This window comes from Argopecten irradians, chromosome 5, assembly GCF_041381155.1.
Source record: "Argopecten irradians isolate NY chromosome 5, Ai_NY, whole genome shotgun sequence".
In the NCBI taxonomy this organism is placed as follows: domain Eukaryota; kingdom Metazoa; phylum Mollusca; class Bivalvia; order Pectinida; family Pectinidae; genus Argopecten; species Argopecten irradians.
Genome location: NC_091138.1, coordinates 43,749,324 through 43,774,969, shown reverse-complemented (window position 1 = coordinate 43,774,969; position 25,646 = coordinate 43,749,324). Strand labels below are relative to the sequence as shown.

The following is a 25,646-nucleotide window of genomic DNA, read 5'->3' as shown; positions in this document are numbered from 1 at the left end:
CACATTTATAGACAGTGGCTTTGCTAAAAGAAAATTAATGAATACGCAAATTGCCTTGCGAGCGCAGAAGGCGCAAGTTTTTGATGTCTCGGTTCTCCTCTAATATTTCGATTTAGAATAGCTGAAATGAGTTTTACGATGCATTTTGATGAATTTGCGAGCGCCGAAGGCGCGAGAATTTGATGTTTGAGGGGTCCGGGGGTCTCCCACGGGTAAAAATATTACGATTTAGAATGGCTGAGATGAGTTTTACAATGTAATTAAACGATTTTAAAGCGGTATTAACATGGTAATTGTTTTATTCAAAGTTACCTGCATTTAGAAATGATAATTGTTAATGTCGTCATATCATTATGCAGCTCTGCTCTATCTGAACACATCGGCTTCACACCATATTAAAAAAATAATGAATTAATTGTCTTGCTAAGACATATCAAGGACGTATAAGGACTTATAAATCCTTGGACATATAAAAAAATTGATCTTTTAATTAAAAGAGATTTTTTTAAATAGTACGTGGAATCCCTTGATTGACATTTTAGTCTAGTTCTGTGTATTAAATTTTTACTGTTAAAGGTTTGAACATTATGTGCATTCATGAACGTTTTAGGAAAAGCGATGCGCAGTGGAAAATTTTCTAAAATGAAGTACTAAAAATGTGCAGGAGGACCCTTTTTTCTTTCAAATGTGCATTTTAGAACATTTCAGTCGGCGAAAAGGGAGGGAAAGGCATGTTTGCCGAGAGTTTATCTAAAAACCCCTGAGCAACTACTGGGGTAACTACATCTGCCGGTCGTGAAAATGGCGGAGTTGCCAATCTCTCTAATATATGTTTCTGCTCTATCTAAGATTAATAGTGTATAGTTCTATTATTATGAGACTCAGACCGATTGATATCTTCTTTTTGTCGCTCAAGTCCTTTGCCTCGAGCCTTTACGTAAGGTAGCTCCATCCCGATTTTAAATATCCTAAGGAGCAAGCGAGTTCAAATTCTCCCGCCTTTGGAAAATAATGTTGCAGTCTGGCGGTCAAGGTCGAATTCCCGTAAACCGGAAGTCGAGAAGTTATGCCACGTTGAGCAAAGGAAAACGTGGAAGATTTATTTGTGGAATTGGCTACGTGGTAAGTCCCAAGTATCAACCAAATATATCATAGGTATAAAGATCTGCTTACTCTTAACATTTTTTAATTCGAAGATTGAATGGTTTTATTAGAACGGCTTCCTTTACGCCGCAAATACCGGCATTATCTTCGACAGACCGAATTCATCATGGCCGACAAATGTCAAAACTGTGAATAGACAACGCATTTTCGCTGCAAAGAGACGCTAAAACTTATTGCATACAATATATATTGATTGAGGTAATGTATATAATGTTTACAGATATTACGTGAGCAATAGTTAATACTAATAGACGTCGTGTTGTCTATTTTAATGTATGGATAGAAGTGAGGGGGGGGGGGGGGGGGGGGTGTTGTTTTAAATCTGCACATCAAGAAATCTGTCTTTAACGTTAGGTCTCCGTTCAGTAACGTTCACCCGCAAGATTTCCGTTCAGTTGTGATACACTCTTACTATTGAATGCTATATTGTTATAATCTCGCTAAGTAAAATGAATTGATTGCAAAAAACAAAAAAATCATCATAGGTAGCCTGTTTCAAACTGGTCTTTGATTAGCTATGCACTTGTGACTAAACTGCGGTGGTGACTTGTGACCATGCTGATAGCTCAATACGGGGTTTCGAGATACTAAAATGATGTAATGTGGGTAAAAGTATAATTCACTGTTGATAAGCTATAGTCTCACATGTGATGTCAGGCCGATAGGCTATTTACCCGATGTTAGGGGTAACATTTTCAAAGTTTGGATTGTGAAGATATAAAACGTTTAAATCATATTTAAATAGTCATCAATGTTAAACACCTACCTCTTTTTCATAGATTAACAAGTATTTTGACAAAATAAACCGGAAAATCAATCCAAAACAAATATTTACATCTTCTAACGTAAACTTTCATTATATTACCCAGACAAGACTTCATGTTGATAGCAATCCGGCCGGTAAATAGAAAAAACGAATCGCAAGGTCCCCAAAACGCTTGATCTGCTAGAGCTATAAATATTGATATGATTGCATTTTTCCTTCCGACGTCTGAGCTGCATCAAAGAAAAAGGCCTTCGAAAATGAGAGTCGACAGTCAGCATAGTAACGTCCGATAAAAAAACGGCTGACCAGTCGACTCTCATGTTATGGGAGTACGTGGGACTAATACATATACAGGGTTTTGAGATCGCAAAATGACAGGGGTAGAGTACATTTTACTGTTGATTATTTCCACCGTCCAGTAATTATGACGTCATCATTTGACTAATATTTTGACATCGTTATCACCAGAAGGGGGACTTATTGAACAAATTGTACTTAACCATGTGGTTTTGGGATCTCGAATCCCTGGTATTGACAGTTAATTGTACTTTTATTCATGTCATTTTATTATCTCCATATCAAATTTGGTAGAGTAATATAATATGATTAATTAAGTCCCGGATTTAAACGCTTGTCTGCTTCATTATTTCCTCACCTGTTATAGATTGGAAAAAAACAAGATAATTAATATAAGCATAAATACCTGTAGTGATGGTATAGTGTTTATCTTTTAGGGCATCAATTTTGATAGAGGCATGTAGTAAACCAGAAGATCGGGTTAATTAACATGTGCAGTTACCAGCTGGAAGGTTCAGTTGTAAATATCAATAGAGTGTCTGGCTAGTGTTTGGAGGTCCTGGGATCAAACAATATGGTCTTCAACAGACTATTGCATATGTGATTTGTACCCTGCTTGCCAAGAAGTGGTTATGGAAATAATAAAAAGTTATTGACTTTCAGGTGTACCAAAAAACAAACGTCTGGGATCATTTACAAAGGTGATAGACATCCAGGATGAGAGTAAAAGAGATAGAGCGGACGGCCAATGTGGCATGGTCGCCTACCACACAGTACCCTATCTACATGGTGGCCGGGACGGCGGCACAGCAGCTTGATGCCACATTCAGGTAATATTTATGTTTGGGTATTATGCAGAAAGAGAAAAAAACTACAAATTCTGAAAATCAAAATGTTCTTAACATATGTTCATTCTATTAAAATCATTGAATTGATAGTTTTATTACAAATCTGGTTCATTTGAAAATGACATAAACATTCTTCAAATGATTTCAAACTTTGAATGTATGCTAAAAATCACATATGCATCAATGTCTTAGACGCTTTTTAATTCATGATATAAATTATTTAATACAGCACATCTGCAGCTTTGGAGGTGTACAGTCTCAACTTGGCTGATCCCACACTCAATATGCCACTGGTATCTACTATCCCATCCGACTGCAGGTAAAGTACCTCATAATATTTGAGAGAGAAATTTATAGATAATCAAGTGCAAACCCAATAAAAGCCCATTTAGTCTAGGATCTAGCGTATAGGTATGTAGGGAAAACACAAAGCTCACAAAAAAAGATCATTAAAATATCAGGGCTAATAGAATGCCCAAATTGTTTATTTCTAAGTATGGATTTTCCTCATTATTGAAAAAAAATCATTATATTTAAAAATCATTTTCTTTGCGTGTGATTTTGGGAAATTACTTACATGCATCATCAGTTTGGTATTATGACGATATTGACGAAATAATTCAATATGCTTTATAAACAGCCTATAGAATTATGATACTATGTGTTAATTTTCAGATTTCACAAGCTTGTTTGGGGTTCCCATGGCATGTCCACAGAGGCTGGAGGTTCGGGGTTTATCGTCGGCGGAACAGATAACGGAGGAATTTACTGCTACAACGCCAGTAAGATGATAAAAGGAGATAAAGATTGTCTTCAGTTCAAACAGGACAAACACACAGGAGCTGTCAAAGCTCTCGATTTCAACCCATTTCAGGTACTGTGCAACTTTCTTCTGAGATTTCTGTACCAACTTTATTGAACTTTTCATTGATTACTCTTCCAAAATCTTTAAAAAGTGAATTTTGTTAGTGCAAAATGGTTTTTAAAGCCTCCATGATTATTTTTATGTTTTAAGTTATTTTATCTAATACATCTACTTTTAGTTACATATTTCTGATGCTGATTTGTATGAAAATATGATTTAACCTACAGTATTTTCTTATTTCGATGCATAGAGAATCTTACACAACATCTCATATAGGGAGCCACATTTAGATAACTTTTAAATCATCTGTGCTTCATTCTCAAGAAAATTAGGCGGGGAAAAGTAGGAATACAGTCCAATGTATCCTTTACAGTGACACCAATATGAAATGACAAATTATACCTGATGTTAGGCATTTAATTTCATGAATAATATTAGAATTAGACATTTCATGCAAGCATGATGGAAATCTAATTATGAACATGCTTTACATTGAATTGATATGCTTGTTTCTTCTATTCACATAAGAAGAATGAAAATTCTATTTGCAGACAAACTTGTTAGCTACAGGTGCCTCAGATTCGGAGATCCACATTTGGGATTTAAACAAACCTGACAGCCCAATGACGCCAGGTGCTAAATCACAGGTAAGTTACTTATTAGCTCGTTAATATGTTTCATGTTAATGAACAGGTGTTTTTTTTTAAAGTAACACTAATTACTAACAGGGGGGAGTGAGTGTTTGGCATTCCTTCTTGCTATCAAATCTCAGACTAGATGCATGGCGCTGTCTTTTTACAAAAGCTTACATAGACAGTTTTTGCTTGGAATTATTTATTGCCTCTTATATCTAATATACTCATGTAGCGGGAAGTAGCAAAGGTTTTACCTTTCATTGACTAAATCTGTATAGAGAATGATAGATAATTACAGTATTTACGGAGAAGTTCAGAATATTGGTTGTTCTAGATCTGATTCACATTCATGAAAAAAGTAAATATCTTGGAAGCGCATTATGCCATGGAAAGTTGATGGAAAAGTTACATAAATTAGTATTTATATTTTGATAGCCCTGTATTGTTTATATGTAATGTATTTGACCCAATAAATGCCCAAGATGCTTTGAAAACGGAGAAAGCTTAGGGGATGAAAATCAGATTAAATTTACCTAGGCCTTTCAGTAAATAAGCTGGAAAGTAATATTTACTTTCATGAGATTCTGTGATCAGATGTGGAATGCAGAAAATAGCTGTATTTAAGCTACAAGGTTAATATGAAATAAAGATTAACTCCATAATTCATATTTTCAGTCGGCATTTAATAATTTAAAAAAGATTTCAATCTGAGAGAAAAGAAATTGAGACCTCGATGAGGGGATGGGCCACTTTAAGGAATAGGGGTGGTTATTGGGTCAAATATAGTGAATAAGCCTTATAAATGTGATTTTAAAGATATCTTAAATGCTAATATAAATAATGTATGTACCCGTAGTATTAAGTTTGTGTAACGATGCCTAGGTTGTTATGACATGCCTGTATGATAAAATTCCTCTTTGGTATAGGCCAGTGAGTTAGATTTGACGACGGTGAGTAGCTTTGGCCGATGGTGCATGATTGTGGAGGGTTTTTGCTGACTGGCTTTATTATCGCTAGATCTTTGTGTATTTGTCTCGAAGCAGAGATATGGAGAATATGTTGTATATATATCATTATATCTTTTTTGTTTAATTATCAGGATTGGACTTTGATTTTAAACCATTTTAACAAAAAACTTTGAAATATTTTTGAGTGGTGTGTACTTTGCACATTTAACATATATGGTAGTGTACCTAGTACAAATAAAAAATAAAAAAAAACACTTGCAAGCTGTTGTGTGAAACGATGAAATAAAGCTGAACAGCTGTCAAAGACATATAAACTTGAAAGAGAATAATGTTTTGTCACTGTAAATTTATGGGGATATGAATATGGAATTTAAACAGTATAATCCAATGTAGCATTGTTAATACTATGCAAGCTATTGACATCATATTATTGAAATATGAAAATATGTACAACAACATGCATATCAAATTTGATATCGGGAGAAAGAATATAAATGTTAATGATATATTAGCAGTAGTGCTAGTTATTTATTCAACTTTACAAAGAACTGGTCAAGCCTGGACATACTATCAATTACTATTTGTGGACTTCATATTTTTATACATGTACTGTATAGTCGGTTATTGTTGTGGGAATTCAATTTTCACTATTTCACGAAACATTGCTATGATCGCGAAAATTTGTTCTGCCTGATGTTAAGAAATGGTTGCATCATATACCCTCAAAGTCATATGGTGAAAATTTAAAACTGATAAAATTTGGGTTTTCCCGTTTACCAAATCTCGAAAAATGTTCTATTTTTCATATATGGGGAAAAAGTTTTTAATCATGAAAATAACTGGCTATATGGTATATATTAGTTGTTTAAAGAGTTAATTGCCCTTGATTATTTCTAAATGATTATACTACATTGGGTAATAATGATCAAACTAAAAAGAAAAGAGCACCTCTTTATATTTGGTGATTGAATTCCATGAGGATCGTGGTAGCTAGGGCGCAAGGTGAATGGAAAGTTGGAGAAATTGGGGAGTAGTAAATATTACATTTTTACAAAATACACAAAACTAATCAAATAATGAAATATTAAAAATAAACAACATGATAAAAAGTTGTGGTGAGCAATCTCTGTGTAACTTTAACAAACAATCAACAAACAAAATACAAATACAATAATTTCAATAGAACAATCTTTGGTTTGAACTGAAAGAAACATGTCTGTGAATTCAAAGAATACAAAAAAAAAAGTTGAATATATTTCTGATGTTTTCAAACATGAATCTAAAATGAAATTGAAAATGATGTAAAACACATATATATTAGTATAAATCATTTGAACGATTATCACATATATTACTTGCTTGATTTTAAGAACAACTTTTAAAATTTAGTCAATTGGTAGAACCTTATTGAAAACAGTAAGAAGCCTGTTTAGTTAATCAAGGATTTGTATCGGTACTTGATTATGAATTTGTATATTTGTTTCAGCCCCCAGAGGAGGTGGCCTGTGTAGCCTGGAACCAACAAGTACAACACATTCTTGCCTCTACATTCACAGCCCGCTGTGTTGTCTGGGACCTACGTAAAAATGAGCCTATCATCAAGATCAGTGAAAGCATGTCTAGGGTAGGTCTTTCTATGGTTTTATTAGTGAAAAATAATCCATAGATTTTGGAGTATTGTGAATATTTGACAGATCACCAGCTGTCAATCAAAATGTCATGATTTTGTGCTATGTATTCTGTAGGTTATGATATTGAATAGGAACACATGCATTTACGAGCACGAGTTCTGCTTGGTGATCGGTCAATTATAGATTCATCAAATAAAGATAAGTGATTTGCCCTTTGTTGATATGTTTTGATAGTCACACTAATTACTTAGTTAATAATTATTAAGTTACTAAGTTGTAGCGCGGTAATATATACAATACCAATGTCTTTTTGTTGTAGATGAAGAGTAAGTCAGTAGCTTGGCACCCAGAAGTAGCCACACAACTGTGTCTGTCCTCGGAGGACGACCATACGCCCGTTATACAGCTGTGGGATCTCCGTTACGCCACATCTCCTGTCAAAGTATTAGAGAATCACAAACGGTATGTATAAACATATTGTGAAAGAGGGTGATACAGTTATGTAAATCACGTGATGGTAAACATTCTCTGTTTACTAGAAATCTTTAACTTAAAGTCTTTCCATGACCTTATAGATACTAATTTTGAAGATTACAACGTTTCTTTATGGATTCACAGTAAAGTTTCTTGTAGTTTGATTGATGTACATGTACAACATTGAGACAAATTGATTTTCATAAAGCAATATGATTTGAGTTGACCTAATTTAATTTTCAGTGGTGTGTTAGATATTGCATGGTGCGCCCAGGATTCCGACCTACTTCTCAGCTGTGGCAAAGATAACAGAATTCTCTGTTGGAATCCTAACAGTAGCAAACCAGATGGAGAGGTTGGTGTGCTGATATTCTGATTAACATTAATTCCTGATTAATTATTCCGTCGTTGCATGTTATAGAGTTGCCTCCCTTGCGGGTAGGTATCCACTGTGACGTCATTATTTTATAGTGAAGTTCACATCATTTTCTTTTAACAGTGAGACACTACATTTGCTCACTAACACTTGACATCACAATCAATACCTACTGGCAGGGGCAGATAATTCTGTAATATGCAAATTTTTAGCCCACCATCTGATGATGGTGGGCTATTCAAATCGCCTTTCGTCAGTGGTTCGTCGTCCTTCCGTCCGTCCGTCTGTTAACAATTCTTGTTACCGCTATTTCTCAGAAAGTACTGAAGGGATCTTTCTCAAATTTCATATGTCGGTTCCCCTAGGACCCTAGTTGTGCATATTGCATTTTGGGACCGATCGGTCAACAAGATGGCCGACAGGCAGCCATCTTGGATTTTGATAGTTAAAGTTTGTTACCGCTATTTCTCAAAAAGTGCTGAAGGAATCTTTCTCAAATTTCATATACAGGTTCCCCTAGGACTCTAGTTGTGCATATTGCATTTTGGGACGATTGGGATGGCGATAGAGGCCTTGGATTTTGATAGTTAAGTTTGTTACGGTCAAAAGACTGAAGATATCTCTAATATATAAGAGGGCCTGTTGTGCATGATACCGATCGGTCAGGCCATCTTGGATTTTGATAGTTAAAGTTTTTACCGCTATTTCTAAAAAGTACTGAAGGTATCTCTCAAATTTCATATATAGGTTCTTCTAGGGCCACTTGTTGTGCATGTTGCATTTTGGGACCGATCGGTAAATAAGATGGCTGACAGGCGGCCATCTTGGATTTTGATAGTTAAAGTTTGTTACCACTATTTCTCAAAAGTACTGAAGGGATCTTTCTCAAATTTCATATGTAGGTTCCCCTAGGACCCTAGTTGTGCATATTGTATTTTGGGACCGATCGGTAAACAAGATGACCGACCGACCGCCATCTTGGATTTTGATAGTTAAAGTTTGTTATCGCTATTTCTCAGAAAGTACTGAAGGGATCTTTCTTAAATTCCATGCATAGTTCCCCTTGTACCCTAGTTGTGCATAGTACCTTTAAGGACTGATCCATAATGCCTTTCGGGACTGATCGGTAAACAAGATGGCCAACCGGTCGCCATCTTAGATTTCATTGTTGAAGATTGTTACCACTATTTCTTAGAAAGTACTATAGCGATCTGTCTCAAATTTTATATGTAGTGTGTTTGAAAAAGTTTGAAAAGCAGGGAAAAGATCCCTCTTTCCATTGTCAGTCATAGATCATTCTTTGGTGGGCGCCAAGATCCCTCTGGGATCTCTTGTTAAAACTTTTGATTAATTATTCAAAGAGCAGCTTTTACAATATATGTAGTAGTAACATGAGTAGTCAGCTATTTTGCACCTCCACTGTTTTCAACATATTTGCAAATACATAATCACAATCTAAAAAGTTTTTACAATTATTCGCAAAACATTTGAATTGCGATTCAAGCTCTCCAGCGAAAGTACGCGACATTTATATCTCCTGAAAATAAAGACTAATGTGGTAAACAGACTGATTGCTCAGATTGAACACTTATTGTATCTACATATTTATCAGCACTTACCCTACTCTCCAGAAAATGAAACTGTCTATATCTTCTTTTAACACTTTGTTATTCTTGGCTATAGGTTGTATACGAGGTACCAACAAGTACTCAGTGGAGTTTTGACGTCCAATGGTGCCCTAGGAATCCAGGCATTATATCCAGTTCATCCTTCGACGGTCATGTGACCATGTACTCCCTGATGGGTGGAGGTCATCCAGTACATCAATGTAACAAGGTCTGTATCAAGGTTTACTATTGGCTGTAGCTTCAGGCCCTGCTTTCTCTAAACAAACTTAAGTGAAAATGCACTTAACGATGCTACAGCGCTGACGAAGGGTAATTTTTCGCTATCAAAAACAAGAGTAGAAGAATTAGTATTTTTCTTCAGTTACAATAGTTTCTTACTCTACACCATCGAAAAGTTTGAGCTTCTTATTTTCCTTTAAGGCAAAAATATCAAAAATAATTACCGTATTCGACCCAATAAGCGCCCAGGGCGCTTAAAAAATGGATAAAAATGAAAAGGTGCTAATAAAGTCAAAATTATTGCAAATTTATACCGTTTTATGTAGTTTTGGTCCTTATTTATGCCTGGGCAATTGAAATTGAGGCCTCAAAAAGGGGGAGGGGCGCTTATAGGGACATGGGCGCTTATTGGGTCGAATATGGTAATTGCATCTGAACAAAAATCCATAGCATATGGAATGAAGTACTGATTGCAGATGCACTAAGAGCAAAAGAAATAATTTTATATGTACTTTTGTGTGAATTATACACGATCAAACATCACATATTTTTCAAATGATGAGTATCATTTATGATCTGTCGGCGCATCTTTAAGTAAAAAATCTTGACACAAGTTGGCAGTAACGTCAGTATTTTTTGTTTTTAGAAATTGGACCAGTTTAATTATCAATGATAGGTTTATTTTGTTCAGGTCTTTATCTATTATTATCTATTATAAATTCAGAGATTGACAGAGATCAATAATATCAGAGAGTAATGACATCTATAGTCATTAGTCAATCAGTTGCATATTCAGTAAATTGTGTTCAGTCACACATTTTGACATGAATTTAGAAATTCAGAATTCTACTTATTTTGTAACATAAACAAATTTTGAAGATTTCAATAATTTTGGTCGAAATAATCGAGAAAATGGTCTTTTGATCAATGACCTGGTTAAAAGCACAATTTTAAAGTTGTTTTTTATATTAATGTGTTGTTTGATTTTTTAGGTGGCTGATTCTTTCAATACAAATGACCCATTTGCCCAAGGAGCTGCCAGTCAGCAGTCGCAACAAGGAGATGTGATGCCATTACAAAAACCTCCAAAATGGCTCAGGAGGCCTTGTGGAGCATCGTTTGCTGTAAGTATATAATGTGATGTTATTTTTCACGACAGTTGGCAATTTATTGATAAGATTAAGTACATATCAAAATGTCAGTTTCTAGTACCTAAAACGATGTGGGTAAAGTGTAATTTAGTAAAACTTTCGATTAATTGTGATGTCACAAAATTACATCAAAATATGACGTCATGATCACCTTGAGGTCGGACTAAATGAAGATAAATCATACTTTGCCCGCATGGTTTTGGGATTTCGAAACCTACGCATCAAAAAAGATTCACATTTTGATGTTTTTGATATTATGATAAAAACAGATGCTTACTTCACTGTTAGATCAACACTAGAAATACTATTAGTTTTCATATGGTTAGTACAATAGTTCCTTGTTATTTAATTTTCGAACTAGAGAGTATTTTCTTTTGTTTCTGCAGTTTGGTGGCAAACTGGTGTCGTTTGAGGGAGCCAAGACCATGCCGCAGCAGCCAGCATCACCAAGGGAGGTGAATATCAGCCAAGTCGTCACGGAAACAGATCTGATTACATCCTCGTCACAGCTAGAACAGGCCCTGATGAATGGCCAGTATGTTGAATTCTGTGCCATGAAGGCCGCAAACTGTCAAGATACCATGCAAGAAAGTATATGGAACTTTTTAAGGGTTTGTATCTGCTTTTATTTATCTTCTAAAGTTTAAAAGATATTATTTAATACAAATGTTTTTGCATTTGCAAAACTTTTTTATATCTCCTTTACTGAAATTTTGAATATCTTTGTTGAATTACAAGATATATTATTTCTTCCCTGGCTTCATAAATATTTTCTCATATTTCAGGTGAATTTTGAAAAAGAACCACGGGAACACTACATCCAGTTGCTAGGATACGACAAAACAGACCTGGCTAAAAAGGTACACTTTGTGGAGGCTAAATTCTTGAAACTTTATTTTTCTTTCTTGGGTAAATAAGTAATATGATTATATTTTGTAAAGCTTGAATATTTTCTTCAGTAATCATTTGTCATTTTTCAGTTTCAACAAATTCTTTTTCTTTCAAAAAGTAGATTTAGATACATTTCAAAATCTGCTCCACTCACTAGCTACACAACACATACATAGGAGGCCATCTTTAAATGAGTCCTGGCTGTTAGGACGGTAATTTGAGCAAACCAACTTGTAAGCAAACACTAATTTCAAAATGGGAAATGGACTATGACATTTTAAGCTAGGTGCAGTCCAATTTCACAAAAAAATAAACAGAAACAACTTGTAATAGTTTGTTCTTATGGTATTCAGAATTGTCATAATTTTACAGTAAATGTAACTTTTTCTTGGATAGGTTGCACAACATGCGTCTGGTGAAGATCAGAGTGTTGGACAAGGTGTTGATGCTACAGAGCTGGCACAAAAAATGTCTTTACTAGATACTGTGGTAAGTCTGTCAACTACATATAAATTAGTAGGATATTTTTGTCAGTAAAACATTTAGAAATTAAAATAGCTTAAATTGCAACCTAGTATTATTTTTAATGTTTGCTATCACTGCTTTCTAGTAGCATTTTCATTACCCCCAATGGGTAAGCCAAGGAACATATATACTGTTCCTTCACAACATGACATGCTTTGATGTATTGTGGAATGGTAATCTCTATCTTTCAGACATTTCTAGTTTTCAAAAATAAAGAAGAAGAAGAAGAAGAGGTAGATATTATTCAATTTCTTTGTTACAGGATTTACAGAGAAGCATATCAGGTTCTGGGCAGGCATCCCCAAGTGTTGGCTCTAAGGTAGGTTACTATATAGTTACTGTACTGAGTATAGCCTAAGTGATTGTGTGTGTTTGTGCTATACATTAGCTAGTTGGTTGTGGTAGATTTAACAAACAATGGGTTATACAATTTCTTTAAAGTAACATTATTTTCATGATTTCCATGAATTTATTCTTATTACAGCTGTTTAAAAAAAAAAAAAAGGCTGATAAAAATTGTACGACTGCTAACCCACAAGTGTATTTATTAGTGTTATATGGTTTGCACCTTCTGCCATTAACAATGTACAGCACTTGTATTCAGGCAAGAAAATCAATATTCAATTGAAAATTGTGGAAAAAAACAAATCTTCAATGAATTATCCTTGTGAGAAATTCAACCAATTATTATTTTAATTCAGAAATGAAAATATATATTTCTTAATCATATGATTTATAATTTCCTGAATGTTATGTGATTGTTGTGATGCTGAATATAATATGCTTGTTATACACTATATACCATATGCTGGTTATGCTCAGATATGTTTTTATGTGGTGTCGGAATTGTTTAAAATCCTAATTCTTAACTAATGATACTATAAAACATGACATGTTTGTGGTTTTGTTGGTTACCTAGATATTTTAGTTGACTAGTACTCGTAGGAAAATCACAATTTGAACATTATTGACACCTTTGAATAACCCCATGAAGTTAAAAAAATAGTGACATCAATGCTTAAATGATTAGAGATGAATACTCAGGAATGGACAGTGAAAAGGATATAACATACATATATACAAGGACAAAAATTTGATACAAGAAAACAAATATTTCATCTACTTTGATCATTTTGAACCTATCCTACTGCACTCTTTTTAATTAACTGATTTATCCCTAAAACTTCATAATGAACTGTTCCATCAGTTGTAATGGAACAGTTCAAATGTGTCTTCAGGGGTGAATGAGTTAACCCTTTCACCACTGTAGGCCATAATGGACTCATCCAGGTCAATGGATGGTAAAGTCTACTAAAGTTACATAGGGATGAAAGAGTTAAATATCAGTATCTGGTGGTTCGCTTAGAGTCCACTCATACTGCTTGATCCTAATTACAACTGGCTCTCCCAGTGTTGAATGGGGAGAACCAAAAGGGTCATAGGGTTGGAACTCGAGAAATAAGTTGGATCCCATGGCCTCTTTTTACAAATGAAATATAAGACTTCGCTCTCAAAAATGTCGGACCATTAAGGCAGTATACATGTCGTATTGACCTCATTTTACAAATGAAATATAATACATATGTATTTACGTAGTAATTTATTTTAAAAATTTTAAAGAAACATTGATATAAAAAAATAATGCAGCAAACATTTCATGTCTTACAGTATCATGTATTCTGTAATCCTTATATACGTGTACCTACATGCATGACTGATATACACAAATAGAAAACACTTTAACTGTTCTTCCTGTAATAGCTTGGTTTTAGTTTTGTTGTAGTAAATAGTGATTATTTAGCTACATACTATTTTATTTCTGCGATGTAGACACCCATTAGTAGAGATGAGTTCAACTCGTCAGCATCCTCAGTATTTGATGACATAGCGGCCCTATATAAGAAGGTGGGTCAGAGCACTGGTAACATTCTTTCAATTTCAGTGGAAATTTTTCTTTCGGTATCATTTCTTGTTAGGATCAAAAATCTGAAAAAGGGTTATTCATTTAAAAAAAAAGTCTCCAGAAATACTAACTCTGTTACTGAGTGTGGCTTTTGCTGTTGAACAGTAGTTTAAGGTTTAAATCTTTAGCTTGTATATGGTGGTGATTGCATGAGCTTTTGTATGTACATTTAATCCTCACTGTGCTTGCATGTCTTCAAATATTTATATTAAATATCTGCACCTCTTTATTAGTGTATATGCTGTTGTTAAAAAAACGGTTTCTTCAAACAAATGTCAGTTTTTGATAGGAAAAAGAATAAGAAAATTTTATGATAGATTTTAATTGTCTTTGGAATACACTGAACATGCTTTAAAATTCAAAACGACTTTTCAGTTTGGATAGCAAATTTAAATACATGTTTCAATTATTTACATTAATTTTGGCATTTCAATAATAAGATAAGGGAAATATCAAGCAATGTTTCAGATTCTATTGAGAAATTTTCAAGAAAATCTTTTCATGTATTTGCATTACATGTTCAATTTTTTTCGATGAATGTATAAGGTTAAAATAAGGTTTTAATTCTTTCCGTTGATCAGACTCCAGGCAGTGTAGATGAGTTGTCTGCCTTTGATGATATAGCTGCACAGCAAAAGGCGAAGGAGCGACCACAGTCACCACTTAGTATACCTACAGATGAAGGTAAGTCAACATTAAATCTAGTAGGGGAGATTACATTGGATTTATAGTTATGTAGATTACATTCACTTTAGAATTAGAATAGATGAACTTTATGTTTTAAGATGTGCATTAAAATGATTTAATCCAAATAATGAGACTAATTCGCATGACACATAATACCTGATCAGGTTTGTGTGAGGCTATTGTTTCTATTGGTGATGGAATGATGCTAAAGATTATAGTCCATCATTTCAGTGGCAAGATTTCATAGACTTCTGTTCCATTATCACTAGTACTGTAGATACTAGTCCCACACAAACTTCATGGGGTATCGTGTGGTACATGATTTAGTCCCATTGGTCTATGTGAATGTCTCAGACTTGCGATATGGCAGCTCAGCTCTGTAGGTATTAAGACTTGACTAGCAAGTTTATATCAAAGTTTTAACTTACTACGTTTATTAATTTTTACAATTACTTTGGTAGTCAAGTCTTTAACACACCTTAAACTTAATAAAACAGTACGCACTTTCTATGTGGTTATGGCAATGCACGTTCTCCAACTCTAGCTATTTCTGCTAACAGGAAAACATCTGAAACAAACTTGTAGTAAATTTACAGAATATTAGATCAGCATTATACATATTGAACCTTTTATGTCCTGAAATTTATTTTAAACGTGTAAATGACTTGGATTCTAGATGCAGATGGTCTGCTGAGTCAGGCGCTACTGATGGGAAACTTTGAAGCCGCAGTAGACATCTGTCTGAGTGAAGACAAGATGGCCGAGGCCATTCTCCTGGCTATCGCTGGTGGTCCAGATCTTCTCAGTCGTACACAGAAAACGTACTTCAGGAAAAATAAAAGCAGTCTAGGCAGAGTATGTATTTATATTAATTTGTTTAGTTATTCTACAACAACATTTGGTGATCACCAGTTTCTTGTTTGATATATTTCACAATTATTCAAATTCTTAAATGAAATTAATTCAGGATTCTTAAAAATGGATTTTAGAAAATTCTTATAAAATATTGGTTACAATTTTTGTTGTTTTTTGAGAAGACATAAGTATAAATTCAGTATTAACTGTTTCATGCATCATCGCTATAAAGAGTAATTTTTACCAAAAAGCAGTCGAAATTTTTATGTGGCATACCGATATAAGAACCTGGTTTATTGTATAGTTTTTAAATTTCGTGGATATAAAATTTCATGGTTTACGGTTTCCAATCATTTGCAGTTGTTTATTATCACGAATTACCGTTGTAGCCTTAAATTTGAAAGAGTCATTCACTTGATATGATGTGATATATATAAAAAAAACTATGATTTCTGAGCAATTGCGCAAGATTTTTAAATTTTTAGTGAGTTAGTGTTTAACTGTGAAATTAGCAAAATTAAAAACCTCACAAATATTAGCAACCATACAGTAATTTGTAGGACCAAAGAGTAAAATAATGATAGAACTATTGTCCTGGTTACAGTTAATATCCTCAGTGGTCACGCACAACTGGTCACACATTGTTCAGACGTGTAATCTCGACAATTGGAAGGAGGCATTAGCTCTCATACTCACCTACGCATCTCAGGACGAATTTGTTTCTCTATGTGGTGAGTATTTATAAAGACTTTTAGACAATATTTCAAAACTATACAAAAACATGTTTTACATTCAAAGATGTTTGTTTAAAAAAAAATTATATATAGATATAGTTTACTTCAATGCAAATGAAAATTCAAAGAAAACAACAATAATAAATTTATTAAGATATTATGATTCAGCTTGGAAAATTTCAGAGCAAATTTAATTTCCATTGAATTCCTTGAATAATTTCTAGATACAGAAATTTATTTTGATGGTTAATTTGCTTAGATGCCAGACAATGCAGGTCTAATTGGATCACTAACATATTGTAAACCTTTTGGACAGATACCCTGGCGACTCGCTTGGAATCAGAGCAAGGCGGTAACCTGTCAATGTATGCTAGCCTTTGTTACATCTGCTCCGGGAACGTCGACAAACTGGTGGAAAACTGGCACCGCAACACACAGGCTAATAATACTCCAATGGGACTCCAGGTACGTTACTATATATAGTTTTAGGTAGGAGGGTTACAGACACAGGTTAATAGTACTTTTATGGTACTGAATCCACCCTGGAACACACTGTACCAAACAAGTTTTCCATGGGGCCTTGAGTGAACCATATAGGACGTCAGGCATCGTTTTACTCTATCTATCAAGTTGGGAAAGTTTCATGAATCAATGAATTTTGAAAAAGGAGTTCACAGAAATGAATATTCCTTTATCATTAAAATGTTGTCAATAGTAAAAAACATTCTTCAGATTAGAACAAAGGGCAAGTTTACATGTAATGACAAAAATTGAAGGCAATGATAATGTCATATAATAATGCTTACATATAAAATGCCCACAGGACTTGGTAGAGAAAGTGATGGTACTGAGGAAGGCTGTAGCTTTGTCACGTGGTCAAGAAGAGGATGTCAGTAGTGGACTACTAGCCAATAAACTCAACGGCTACGCCAATCTGCTCGCCGCTCAAGGAAGCATGGATACGGCCATGAGATACCTCGGCAATTCAACAGAGGTCAGTCATACTCGGGAAACTACACCAGATCCCTTGAAGTACATGAACTATTCTTTTGAAAATAGTTTTAGTAACGTTTGTTTTTTGATAGTCAAAGATATTTCTTGATTTGTATTAGCTAGAAATTCTTTAAAAGTCAGCATGAAGAATGTTTCCACGGAATTTTATGGTAAGAAAAAAACTGAATTCTGAAATACTGAAAATTATCATGAAAATAAAACTGAGAATTCATTTTAGTGGAAGTCATATTTAAAGCATTTAACTTCATTTCAGGTAAACTTAGCCATATTAAAGGACCGTTTGTTCCATGCCCTGGGACAAAGCAGTTACGGCGTTCAGGCCCCTCCCTTCCCCTTCAACAAGGTGAATGTAGTACCCCAGGGGGTGACCCCCGTACAGAGCCCCACTCACAGAACGGCCCCATCGGTCCAGCCACAGAACCCCTCACGTATGTACCAGGCACAGGCAGGTACAACCTTCAACACCACTACGACAGGCAGCAAAGGTTATCAGGCCCCTAACCAGTACCCCTCAACTACTCCCTACGGGGCGATGAACGGCCAGGCTTCTACCACGCCCGGACAGGGACAAGGTCAGATTTACGGAGGACAGTTCTACAACCCTAACGCAATGTCATCTGCAACTGGATCAACTGCTGCGTCAGGGGCCAGTGCTCCATCCAAGGGTAGGTAGAACATCATCTGAGGTTTTGGTACTAAAGATTCCATTATCATGATTTATTAATATGCAAAACAGTTGAAAATGTGAAAAACTGTTGCACATTGTTGCGTTTTTGCGTTTTATCAATGTTGTCACTAAAAGTTTTGACATTTGTTTGTATTTCAGGTCCCCTGTCACACAAGTATCCCTCGTACCCACAGCCTAGCTATGACTCCAATCAGTATGGATCTGGCAGCTATGGTCAGCAGCCGTACCAAACACCTGGTTACGGTAACCAGTCGGTACCATCAAATGTCAACTACTACGGGTAAGACTGTCCTTCACAGATCCTCAACTAGGTATTAGGAGGTTGATGGGCTGAATCAGTCTAAAACAATGTCCTTCCTAAGATACATTGGTTTCAAGATACCAGAACAATTATAATGAAGATTGGGGAAAATTGTGTACGCGAAAATAGTGGTTTGCAGTATTCCGTTTTTGCATAAAACAGAGTTAGCTTCCTTGTGGGTAGGAATCGATTGTTCTGTCATTATTTTGTGAGCGCAATTCATGACATTTTCTCCGAAAAGGATGACGTTATAATCAATACCTACCCGGCCGCAAGGGCAGATAACTCTGTAATATGCAATTAAGAATGTCCTCAAGTGAGGTGTTAAAAGCAGTTCTGATTGTTTAATTCTTGTTACATTACAGAGATTCGGGGGCAAACCCAGCGGGGTCACAGATGGTAGCACCACAGCCTTCCAACATCTATAACCCATCCAACAATGCCATGACGAGTATGTATACACTGGTTCTCCGGTTCCTAATCACGAATGTTGGTCACCTTGGAAACAACATCACTGTTGTGGCGACGTAGAAGAGAGAAAATAATTTTATGGTTATAGAATAACTCAGTTTATTAATATTCTCTATGTTGAGAGAAACATTCATAAAATCGTTCTAAATTAGGACCCCACATCTGAAGGGCACTAGAGATGTAGGCGAAAAACTGACTAGTAATCATTGTGATGGTCTGACAATCCAGAGATTGTCTCGAAAACAAATTGACTTATCATTTTGAAATTACATAATGGTAATAGATAATGTATCTATGAATTATGGTTTTTGTGTGATGCTGAGTTTATAATCATAGTTTTGAAGGTGTTTTTGAAACCTTTTCTGAGTCTGTAAAGTATTATTTCATATGTTTTCTTTAATTTGATATCAGATTTTCTGCATTATATTTATAAAATCTGAGATATTTTAATTTTGAAAAGAATACCATTAAATGATGACATCACTAAACAGTGGTTTTCTATCAATAGGCACACCTCAGCATGTAGGAGCTAGTAGCACGCTACCATCCCAGTCCTCCTTTATGGACCACAAACCAGCCACAGCCTGGAACGACCCGCCACTGGTCAAAGACAGGAAACCAAAGGTAGAACTTCTAAACTACACAAAAAGTTTTCTCAAAAAAATCATTTCACAGGCAACTATATATGCTTCCAGTGTTTTGGTGATATTAATTTAAATGAGGAACATAAAAAGAATTCCATAAAAAAATTTATCAGAGAATCAATTCCATGGCAACTATGCTTTCAACCTTTTGGTGATGTGAGTTTAAATGAAGGCCATACAGAGTGTTTACAAAGCTGTCTACTTGAAAAAGATGTTAATGAATTTTTGAAATGGTCAGGTTGGAAACAGCTGTTTTTGATACAGCTCAGAGAATTTTTGCTAATTTGCCTTCTGGATCATTCATCATATAAAAAAAAATCTTTATTTAAATCATCAATTTTGATAACCTATCTTTGTCATGTTACTAAATTAATATTTTTCAAACGATTTGAATTTTGCAGTCAGAAAGCCACAGTCAGGCCCCGCTTACCTCCCCTCTGTACGGCATGACACCGGAGGCCAACAACCAGCCCGCCATGCCGTCAGATCAGGGTCCCCCAGGGGCACCAATGAACTACTCCAACCTCTACAATCCTCAACAGCACCAGCCAGAGGTTCAGGTAAGCGGACAGAAAGCCCCGTAATAAGATAAATTAATGGTGTCAGAATATGAGACGCAATATATTAATAAAATAATAAATTAACAATTAATTTTGCTTGGAAAGATCTTTAACTGGATGTGTTGGGTGTTGGGCTATTAAGTCAGAGGTCTTGGGTGTGATCTAAGGGTAGGCAGTGGAATAAATTCACCACAGTAAAGCATAATTTGTGTAAAAAATTTCATTAAAATCACTGTCTCTGCCAGGAATTGAACTCTGGACCTCAGCTCTGATACAGATGCATATTGGGATACACCAATATATAGTTTAATATGATAATTTTCTCTAGGTGTGGTCTCTGGATGAATATGGTATGATTGGAGATATCCATCTGTCTACACAATCATTTTTCTAATGTAAAGCAAGAACTAAAATCATGAAAGCACAATCCATTGCAAAGGTCGATCAGTAATGCTGGCATGCAGTAATTTTGGTTACATATGAAAGGAAAATATTTACCTTTAGAAAATTTTGTTTCCTACCAATGTTTTTGTAATATTGTTTGTAAGAATAAGATTATTTTATTTCAGGCTCCTCCTCCAAGTGGGAGGGGCCAAAAGGGGTAAAATTGAGTAAAATTTCAAAAATCTTCTTCTCTACTCACAGATGTGGTAGAATCAAATACTCTTCATAGATAGAAAGGTCTTAAGGTCCTTTACAAAAATTGTGAATTACATGACCCTGGGGTCTCTAGTTTCCCCCTGGGGAGGGGGTTAAGTTTACTATACTTTATATTGAGAAAACACATTTTTGCGCATTATTTGGTCATTTGTAATAGGAAATGAGTCAAATGTTGTCAGAATTATCAGTATGAGATGGCCATTTAATCCTATTAACAAATTTTCTATAACTGACCCCCAGGGGCCTTAGAGGCGGGGTCAAAAGGGGTCAAATAGGCTAAAACTTCAAAAATCTTCTGAAATTCTGGATATGGTAGAATCAAATACTTTTCATAAATAGAAAGGTCTTAAGGTCCTTTACAAAAATTGTGAATTATATGACCCTGGGGTCTCCTGTTTCCCCTTGGGGAGGGGGTCAAGTTTACTATAGTTTATATAGGGAAAACACATTTATGAGCATTTTTTGCTCAATTTTCATTGGAAACGAGTCAAACTTGGTTAGAATTATTAGCCTGAGATAGCATTTTAATATCATATCCATATTGGTCCAGGCCGACCCCCTGGGGGCAGAGGGGCGGGGCCAAAAAAGGTCAAATAGGCTAAAACTTCAAAAATATTCTTTTAAAATTCTGGAAATGGTATAATCAAATACACTTTATAGATATGAAAAGGTCTTAAAGTTTGTTTATAAAAATTGTAAATTATATGACCCTGGGGTCTCCTGTTTCCCCTTGGGGAGGGGGTCAAGTTTACTATAGTTTATATAGGGAAAATACATTCATGAGCATTTTTTGCTCAATTTTCATTGGAAACGAGTCAAACTTGGTTAGAATTATTAGCCTGAGATAGCATTTTAATATCATATCCATATTGGTCCAGGCCGACCCCCTGGGGGCAGAGGGGCGGGGCCAAAAAAGGTCAAATAGGCTAAAACTTCAAAAATATTCTTTTAAAATTCTGGAAATGGTATAATCAAATACACTTTATAGATATGAAAAGGTCTTAAAGTTTGTTTATAAAAATTGTAAATTATATGACCCTGGGGTCTCCTGTTTCCCCTTGGGGAGGGGGTCAAGTTTACTATAGTTTATATAGGAAAAGCACATTAATGAGCATTTTTTGCTCAATTTTCATAGGAAATGAGTCAAACTTGGTTAGAATTATTAGCCTGAGATAGCATTTTAATATCATATCCACATTGGTCCTGGCCGACCCCCTGGGGGCAGGGGGGGGGGGGGGGGGGGGCTAAAAAAGGGTCAAATAGGCTAAAACTTCAAAAATCTTCTAAAATTCTGGCTATAGTAGAATCAAATAATTATAGATGGAAAGGTCTTCAGGTGTTTTATAAAAACTGTGAATTATATGATCTTGGGGTCTCACGTTACCCCCTGGGGGGGGTCAAGTTTACTTTAGTTTATATAGGAAAAACATATTTGTGAACATTATTTGCCCAATTTTCGTAGGAAATTAGTCAAACTTGATTAGAATTATTAGCCGAAGATATAGCATTTTAACATCCATATCTGTCCTCGATGACCCCCTGGGGGACCAGAGGGGCAGGACCAAACAGGGTCGAATTGATTAAAATTTCAAAAATACCTCTAAGTTCACAGGTTTGATGGAAGCAAATACTCTTCATAGTCTAAAAAGGTCAAATTTATAAATCACTGACCAACTTCAAGGCCCAGCATATAGAGTTTATATGTCTTTAATTTATTTCATTATTTGTTTCATTATATATTCTAACTCAGGTGACCGTTAAGGCCCATGGGCCTCTTGTTTTTTTAGGCTCCTCCTCCAAGTGCGAGTGTCCCTGAGCCAGTTCAGCCAGTAGCTAAACAACCTATCCCCTCGGAACACCAAGTGCTGCAGGATATATTTGGTTCTCTAGTCAAAAATTGTACATCTGTCGCCTCAAACGCTGTAAGTATCAAAAACATATCAACAAAACTCTGGTTGAAATTGTATGTAAATCATATAAAACTTTAAACTTAATGTATCTAGTCTTTGTTTATGTTGATAAAAACACATCCAAATGTTATTTAAAAGCGTAGCAGAATCGAAATATGCCACATATTTCTGATTAGGCATGTTCCAGATAAAGTTGATATCAAAAGATGATGTTATTATAATGTTGATTTAGAATACCCTTTGATTGTTTTTTTTTTTTTTATCCTTATCAAGGAAGACTTGTCTTGAATTTTGATGAAGACATATTCAGGCAAGACCAGAAATACTGTGTTTTCTTTCTCCAGTGAATCCTTGTTTTCTTGCTGTAATGATCCATTCCTGATCTTTGTCATATGTTGTTCTCTCTTGTTTTTTTCACAGCCTATGAAGAGAAAATTAGAAGATGTTAACAAAAAATTAGAAATTCTTTATGACAGACTTCGTGCTGAAATGGTAAGTCAATTAAAAATATCTGACTACTGAAAATTAACTTGTCTTCGAGGGGACTTAATTTTGGGGTTTTTTATGCTAAGATACTTAACATTCTATTGTTCCTTTTGACTGACACTTTGTTGCGGCAATTTATTTTCACAGCGTCTACTTGTTCCACAAAATATGCAAAATTTAATGGATTGGTAATGACTTGTGGTAAGATATGTTTGAAATAATCAAATGTCTGACAATTATGTAAGAACCTGTTTGATCCAAACTATTTTCAATATTTGGATAACTGAAACCCACTAACTTTGAGATGACAGTGTTTATGGCTATTTCTGCCAATTGTTACCATGTAACTAAGGGAGATAATTCTGTTACAGTTATCCCAGAATGTGCTACTCGGTCTGCACCAGATCGTCCAGGCGATACAACAGTACGACTACAACGCTGGAATTCAGGTTTACACACAGATGGTCAGTCAGGGGAACTTCTCTGAAATCAGTAGCTTTATGCCTGGACTTAAAATGTTACTTCAGTCAGCCATGCAGATGCAGGTGTACGTGCAAGCCCAATGATGATTTCTCTGCATAGACTACAGAAATAGTTTACTCCAATTGAAACGTGAAAATAGACACAATTAATTCAGCCTCAAGGATGTGTGTGTGATATTTAATCATTATTCGTTGCTGAAAGAACATTTTACTTCGAATTGGGAAGGAAATTTCTTCATGGCTTAATTCTAGCACAATTGATAGATTTTATTATCGGTGTTCAAGTACAGGAATTTCTATAAGATGCTCCAATACAGTGCAATTTTCTGAGGAATCTACCAAAGAAAAGTAAGGGCCACAGTCCTAGAATGTGGTCCTAGAAATGGCACATTGAACTAACTTTATGCTTGTACCCAAATAAATGACTTTCAATGTTTCACAAAAATCATTTATCATTAAAAATGAATTGAATACTCTTTATTAATAAATTATTCTGCATTTTAGTGCAAATAAGTGAAAATTACCATATGATCTTCATGCATTAAAGGGGTATATCCTCATTTTATCATAGTTCTCCACTCTGTTTTAAACATGTCTGCAACTTTAATATTTAATATAATGCGCCTTTTGATATGTTAGAGAGTGTATGTGCACTAAAAATTCACTTTTCTAAATTAATTAGAATTTCTGCACTTTATTGATCTTTGAACATGTGTTAACTGCTTCTATATTATCGGAGATCTTAATATACATGGCATCTTACACTTTGTTATCTTTGTTATATATAAAGCCTGTCTCATGTACTGCACAGAGTTATCGCCCTTGATTCAATTTGTATTTGCTGAACATATTTATGCATGCATTACTATTGCAATTTGTCTTTAAAATATAAAATGATTGGAAAATATTTTTGGGGGATTTATCAAAACAAAGTTTATGGTCAATGTTACTGTATTGTTCCATGCAAAATAAAAGTACTGGTCTAGGTTGTTGTATATCATTTTTCATTTCAATTACAAATTATTGATCAATTAGTTTAGATTTAAGATATGTTTGTTCAGTTGTCTATATATATTCCATAACTATCGTGACAACTTTGTTACAGTAAGCCACTCTATACATCAATTTAGTGTAAATTTCTCAATTAACTAAGCTCTGATGAAATTTCATGATGGTCAATGAAAATAAATCCAGTTGTATACCTGATAATTTGAATTTCAATATTAAACTCTATATGTATCTCAATTTCAATATTCTGCATCAGTTCATTATGTAATCAATCATTTCAAATTTCAGTTCATTTGTTAAAATTTATTGTATGATAAATGATTTTATCAGGAGAATTATTTGTGTCCAGTATTTTGTTATTCACATTTTGGTGTAGGTTAAGAATACACTGGTGATTGAAACAAATTATTTATTTTCTAACCCAGTATTTTATAAAAAAAAATGTCCTTAAAAAATTCAGTTGATGACGTCTTTTTGTTTGTCATTGTGAGCTAGACTATAAGTGACATACAGGATATGACAAGTGTCAGTATTCGTTATTTGTACTCTGGGAGTTTTTGTTACAGTCAAGCTTCAATGGAAAAATTGTCATAACATTTTGAATGTGCTCTATCTAATTAGCATAATTCTTTCTAGACATTTAAGTTTATTCAACCATGAAAGTTTGATGATAATATAAGTCTGTCCTGTTTTTGTTTAGGTTGATAAAATATGCAGACAAAAGTTACTTAGATATATAATAGGT

The 25,646-nt window shown here is 34.7% G+C and overlaps 1 protein-coding gene across 3 annotated transcripts; it reads left to right on the top strand.

The window, feature by feature from the left end:
• The first annotated feature begins 978 nt into the window (after window positions 1-978).
• Window positions 979-24,662, top strand: LOC138323966 (protein transport protein Sec31A-like). Of its 3 annotated transcripts, none has more exons than XM_069268924.1 (28): window positions 979-1,122; window positions 2,891-3,057; window positions 3,305-3,394; window positions 3,751-3,949; window positions 4,492-4,587; window positions 7,030-7,167; window positions 7,494-7,636; window positions 7,892-8,003; window positions 9,708-9,860; window positions 10,864-10,995; window positions 11,409-11,633; window positions 11,808-11,882; window positions 12,310-12,402; window positions 12,701-12,757; window positions 14,269-14,343; window positions 14,983-15,085; window positions 15,765-15,943; window positions 16,548-16,674; window positions 16,994-17,142; window positions 17,501-17,671; window positions 17,945-18,356; window positions 18,518-18,659; window positions 19,046-19,131; window positions 19,660-19,775; window positions 20,197-20,355; window positions 22,803-22,937; window positions 23,346-23,417; window positions 23,783-24,662. In XM_069268924.1, exons 2-28 carry the CDS (start codon window positions 2,945-2,947, stop codon window positions 23,975-23,977), a joined length of 3,747 nt encoding a protein of 1,248 aa, XP_069125025.1. In that variant the 5' UTR covers window positions 979-1,122; window positions 2,891-2,944; the 3' UTR covers window positions 23,978-24,662. The 3 variants fall into 3 exon arrangements, with proteins under 3 accessions (XP_069125025.1, XP_069125027.1, XP_069125026.1); XM_069268925.1 differs by lacking the exon at window positions 979-1,122 and adding an exon at window positions 1,252-1,362; XM_069268926.1 differs by lacking the exon at window positions 14,269-14,343.
• The last annotated feature ends 984 nt before the right edge of the window (window positions 24,663-25,646 follow it).

Excerpts from the sequence above, each read along its gene's own strand:
- LOC138323966 (XM_069268924.1), top strand. The coding sequence starts at position 2,945 with ATGAGAGTAAAAGAGATAGAGCGGACGGCCAATGTGGCATGGTCGCCT. Across the intron at positions 4,588-7,029 it reads CGCCAGGTGCTAAATCACAG|CCCCCAGAGGAGGTGGCCTG; the intron begins GTAAGTTACTTA and ends TATTTGTTTCAG. Across the intron at positions 15,944-16,547 it reads ATAAAAGCAGTCTAGGCAGA|TTAATATCCTCAGTGGTCAC; the intron begins GTATGTATTTAT and ends TCCTGGTTACAG.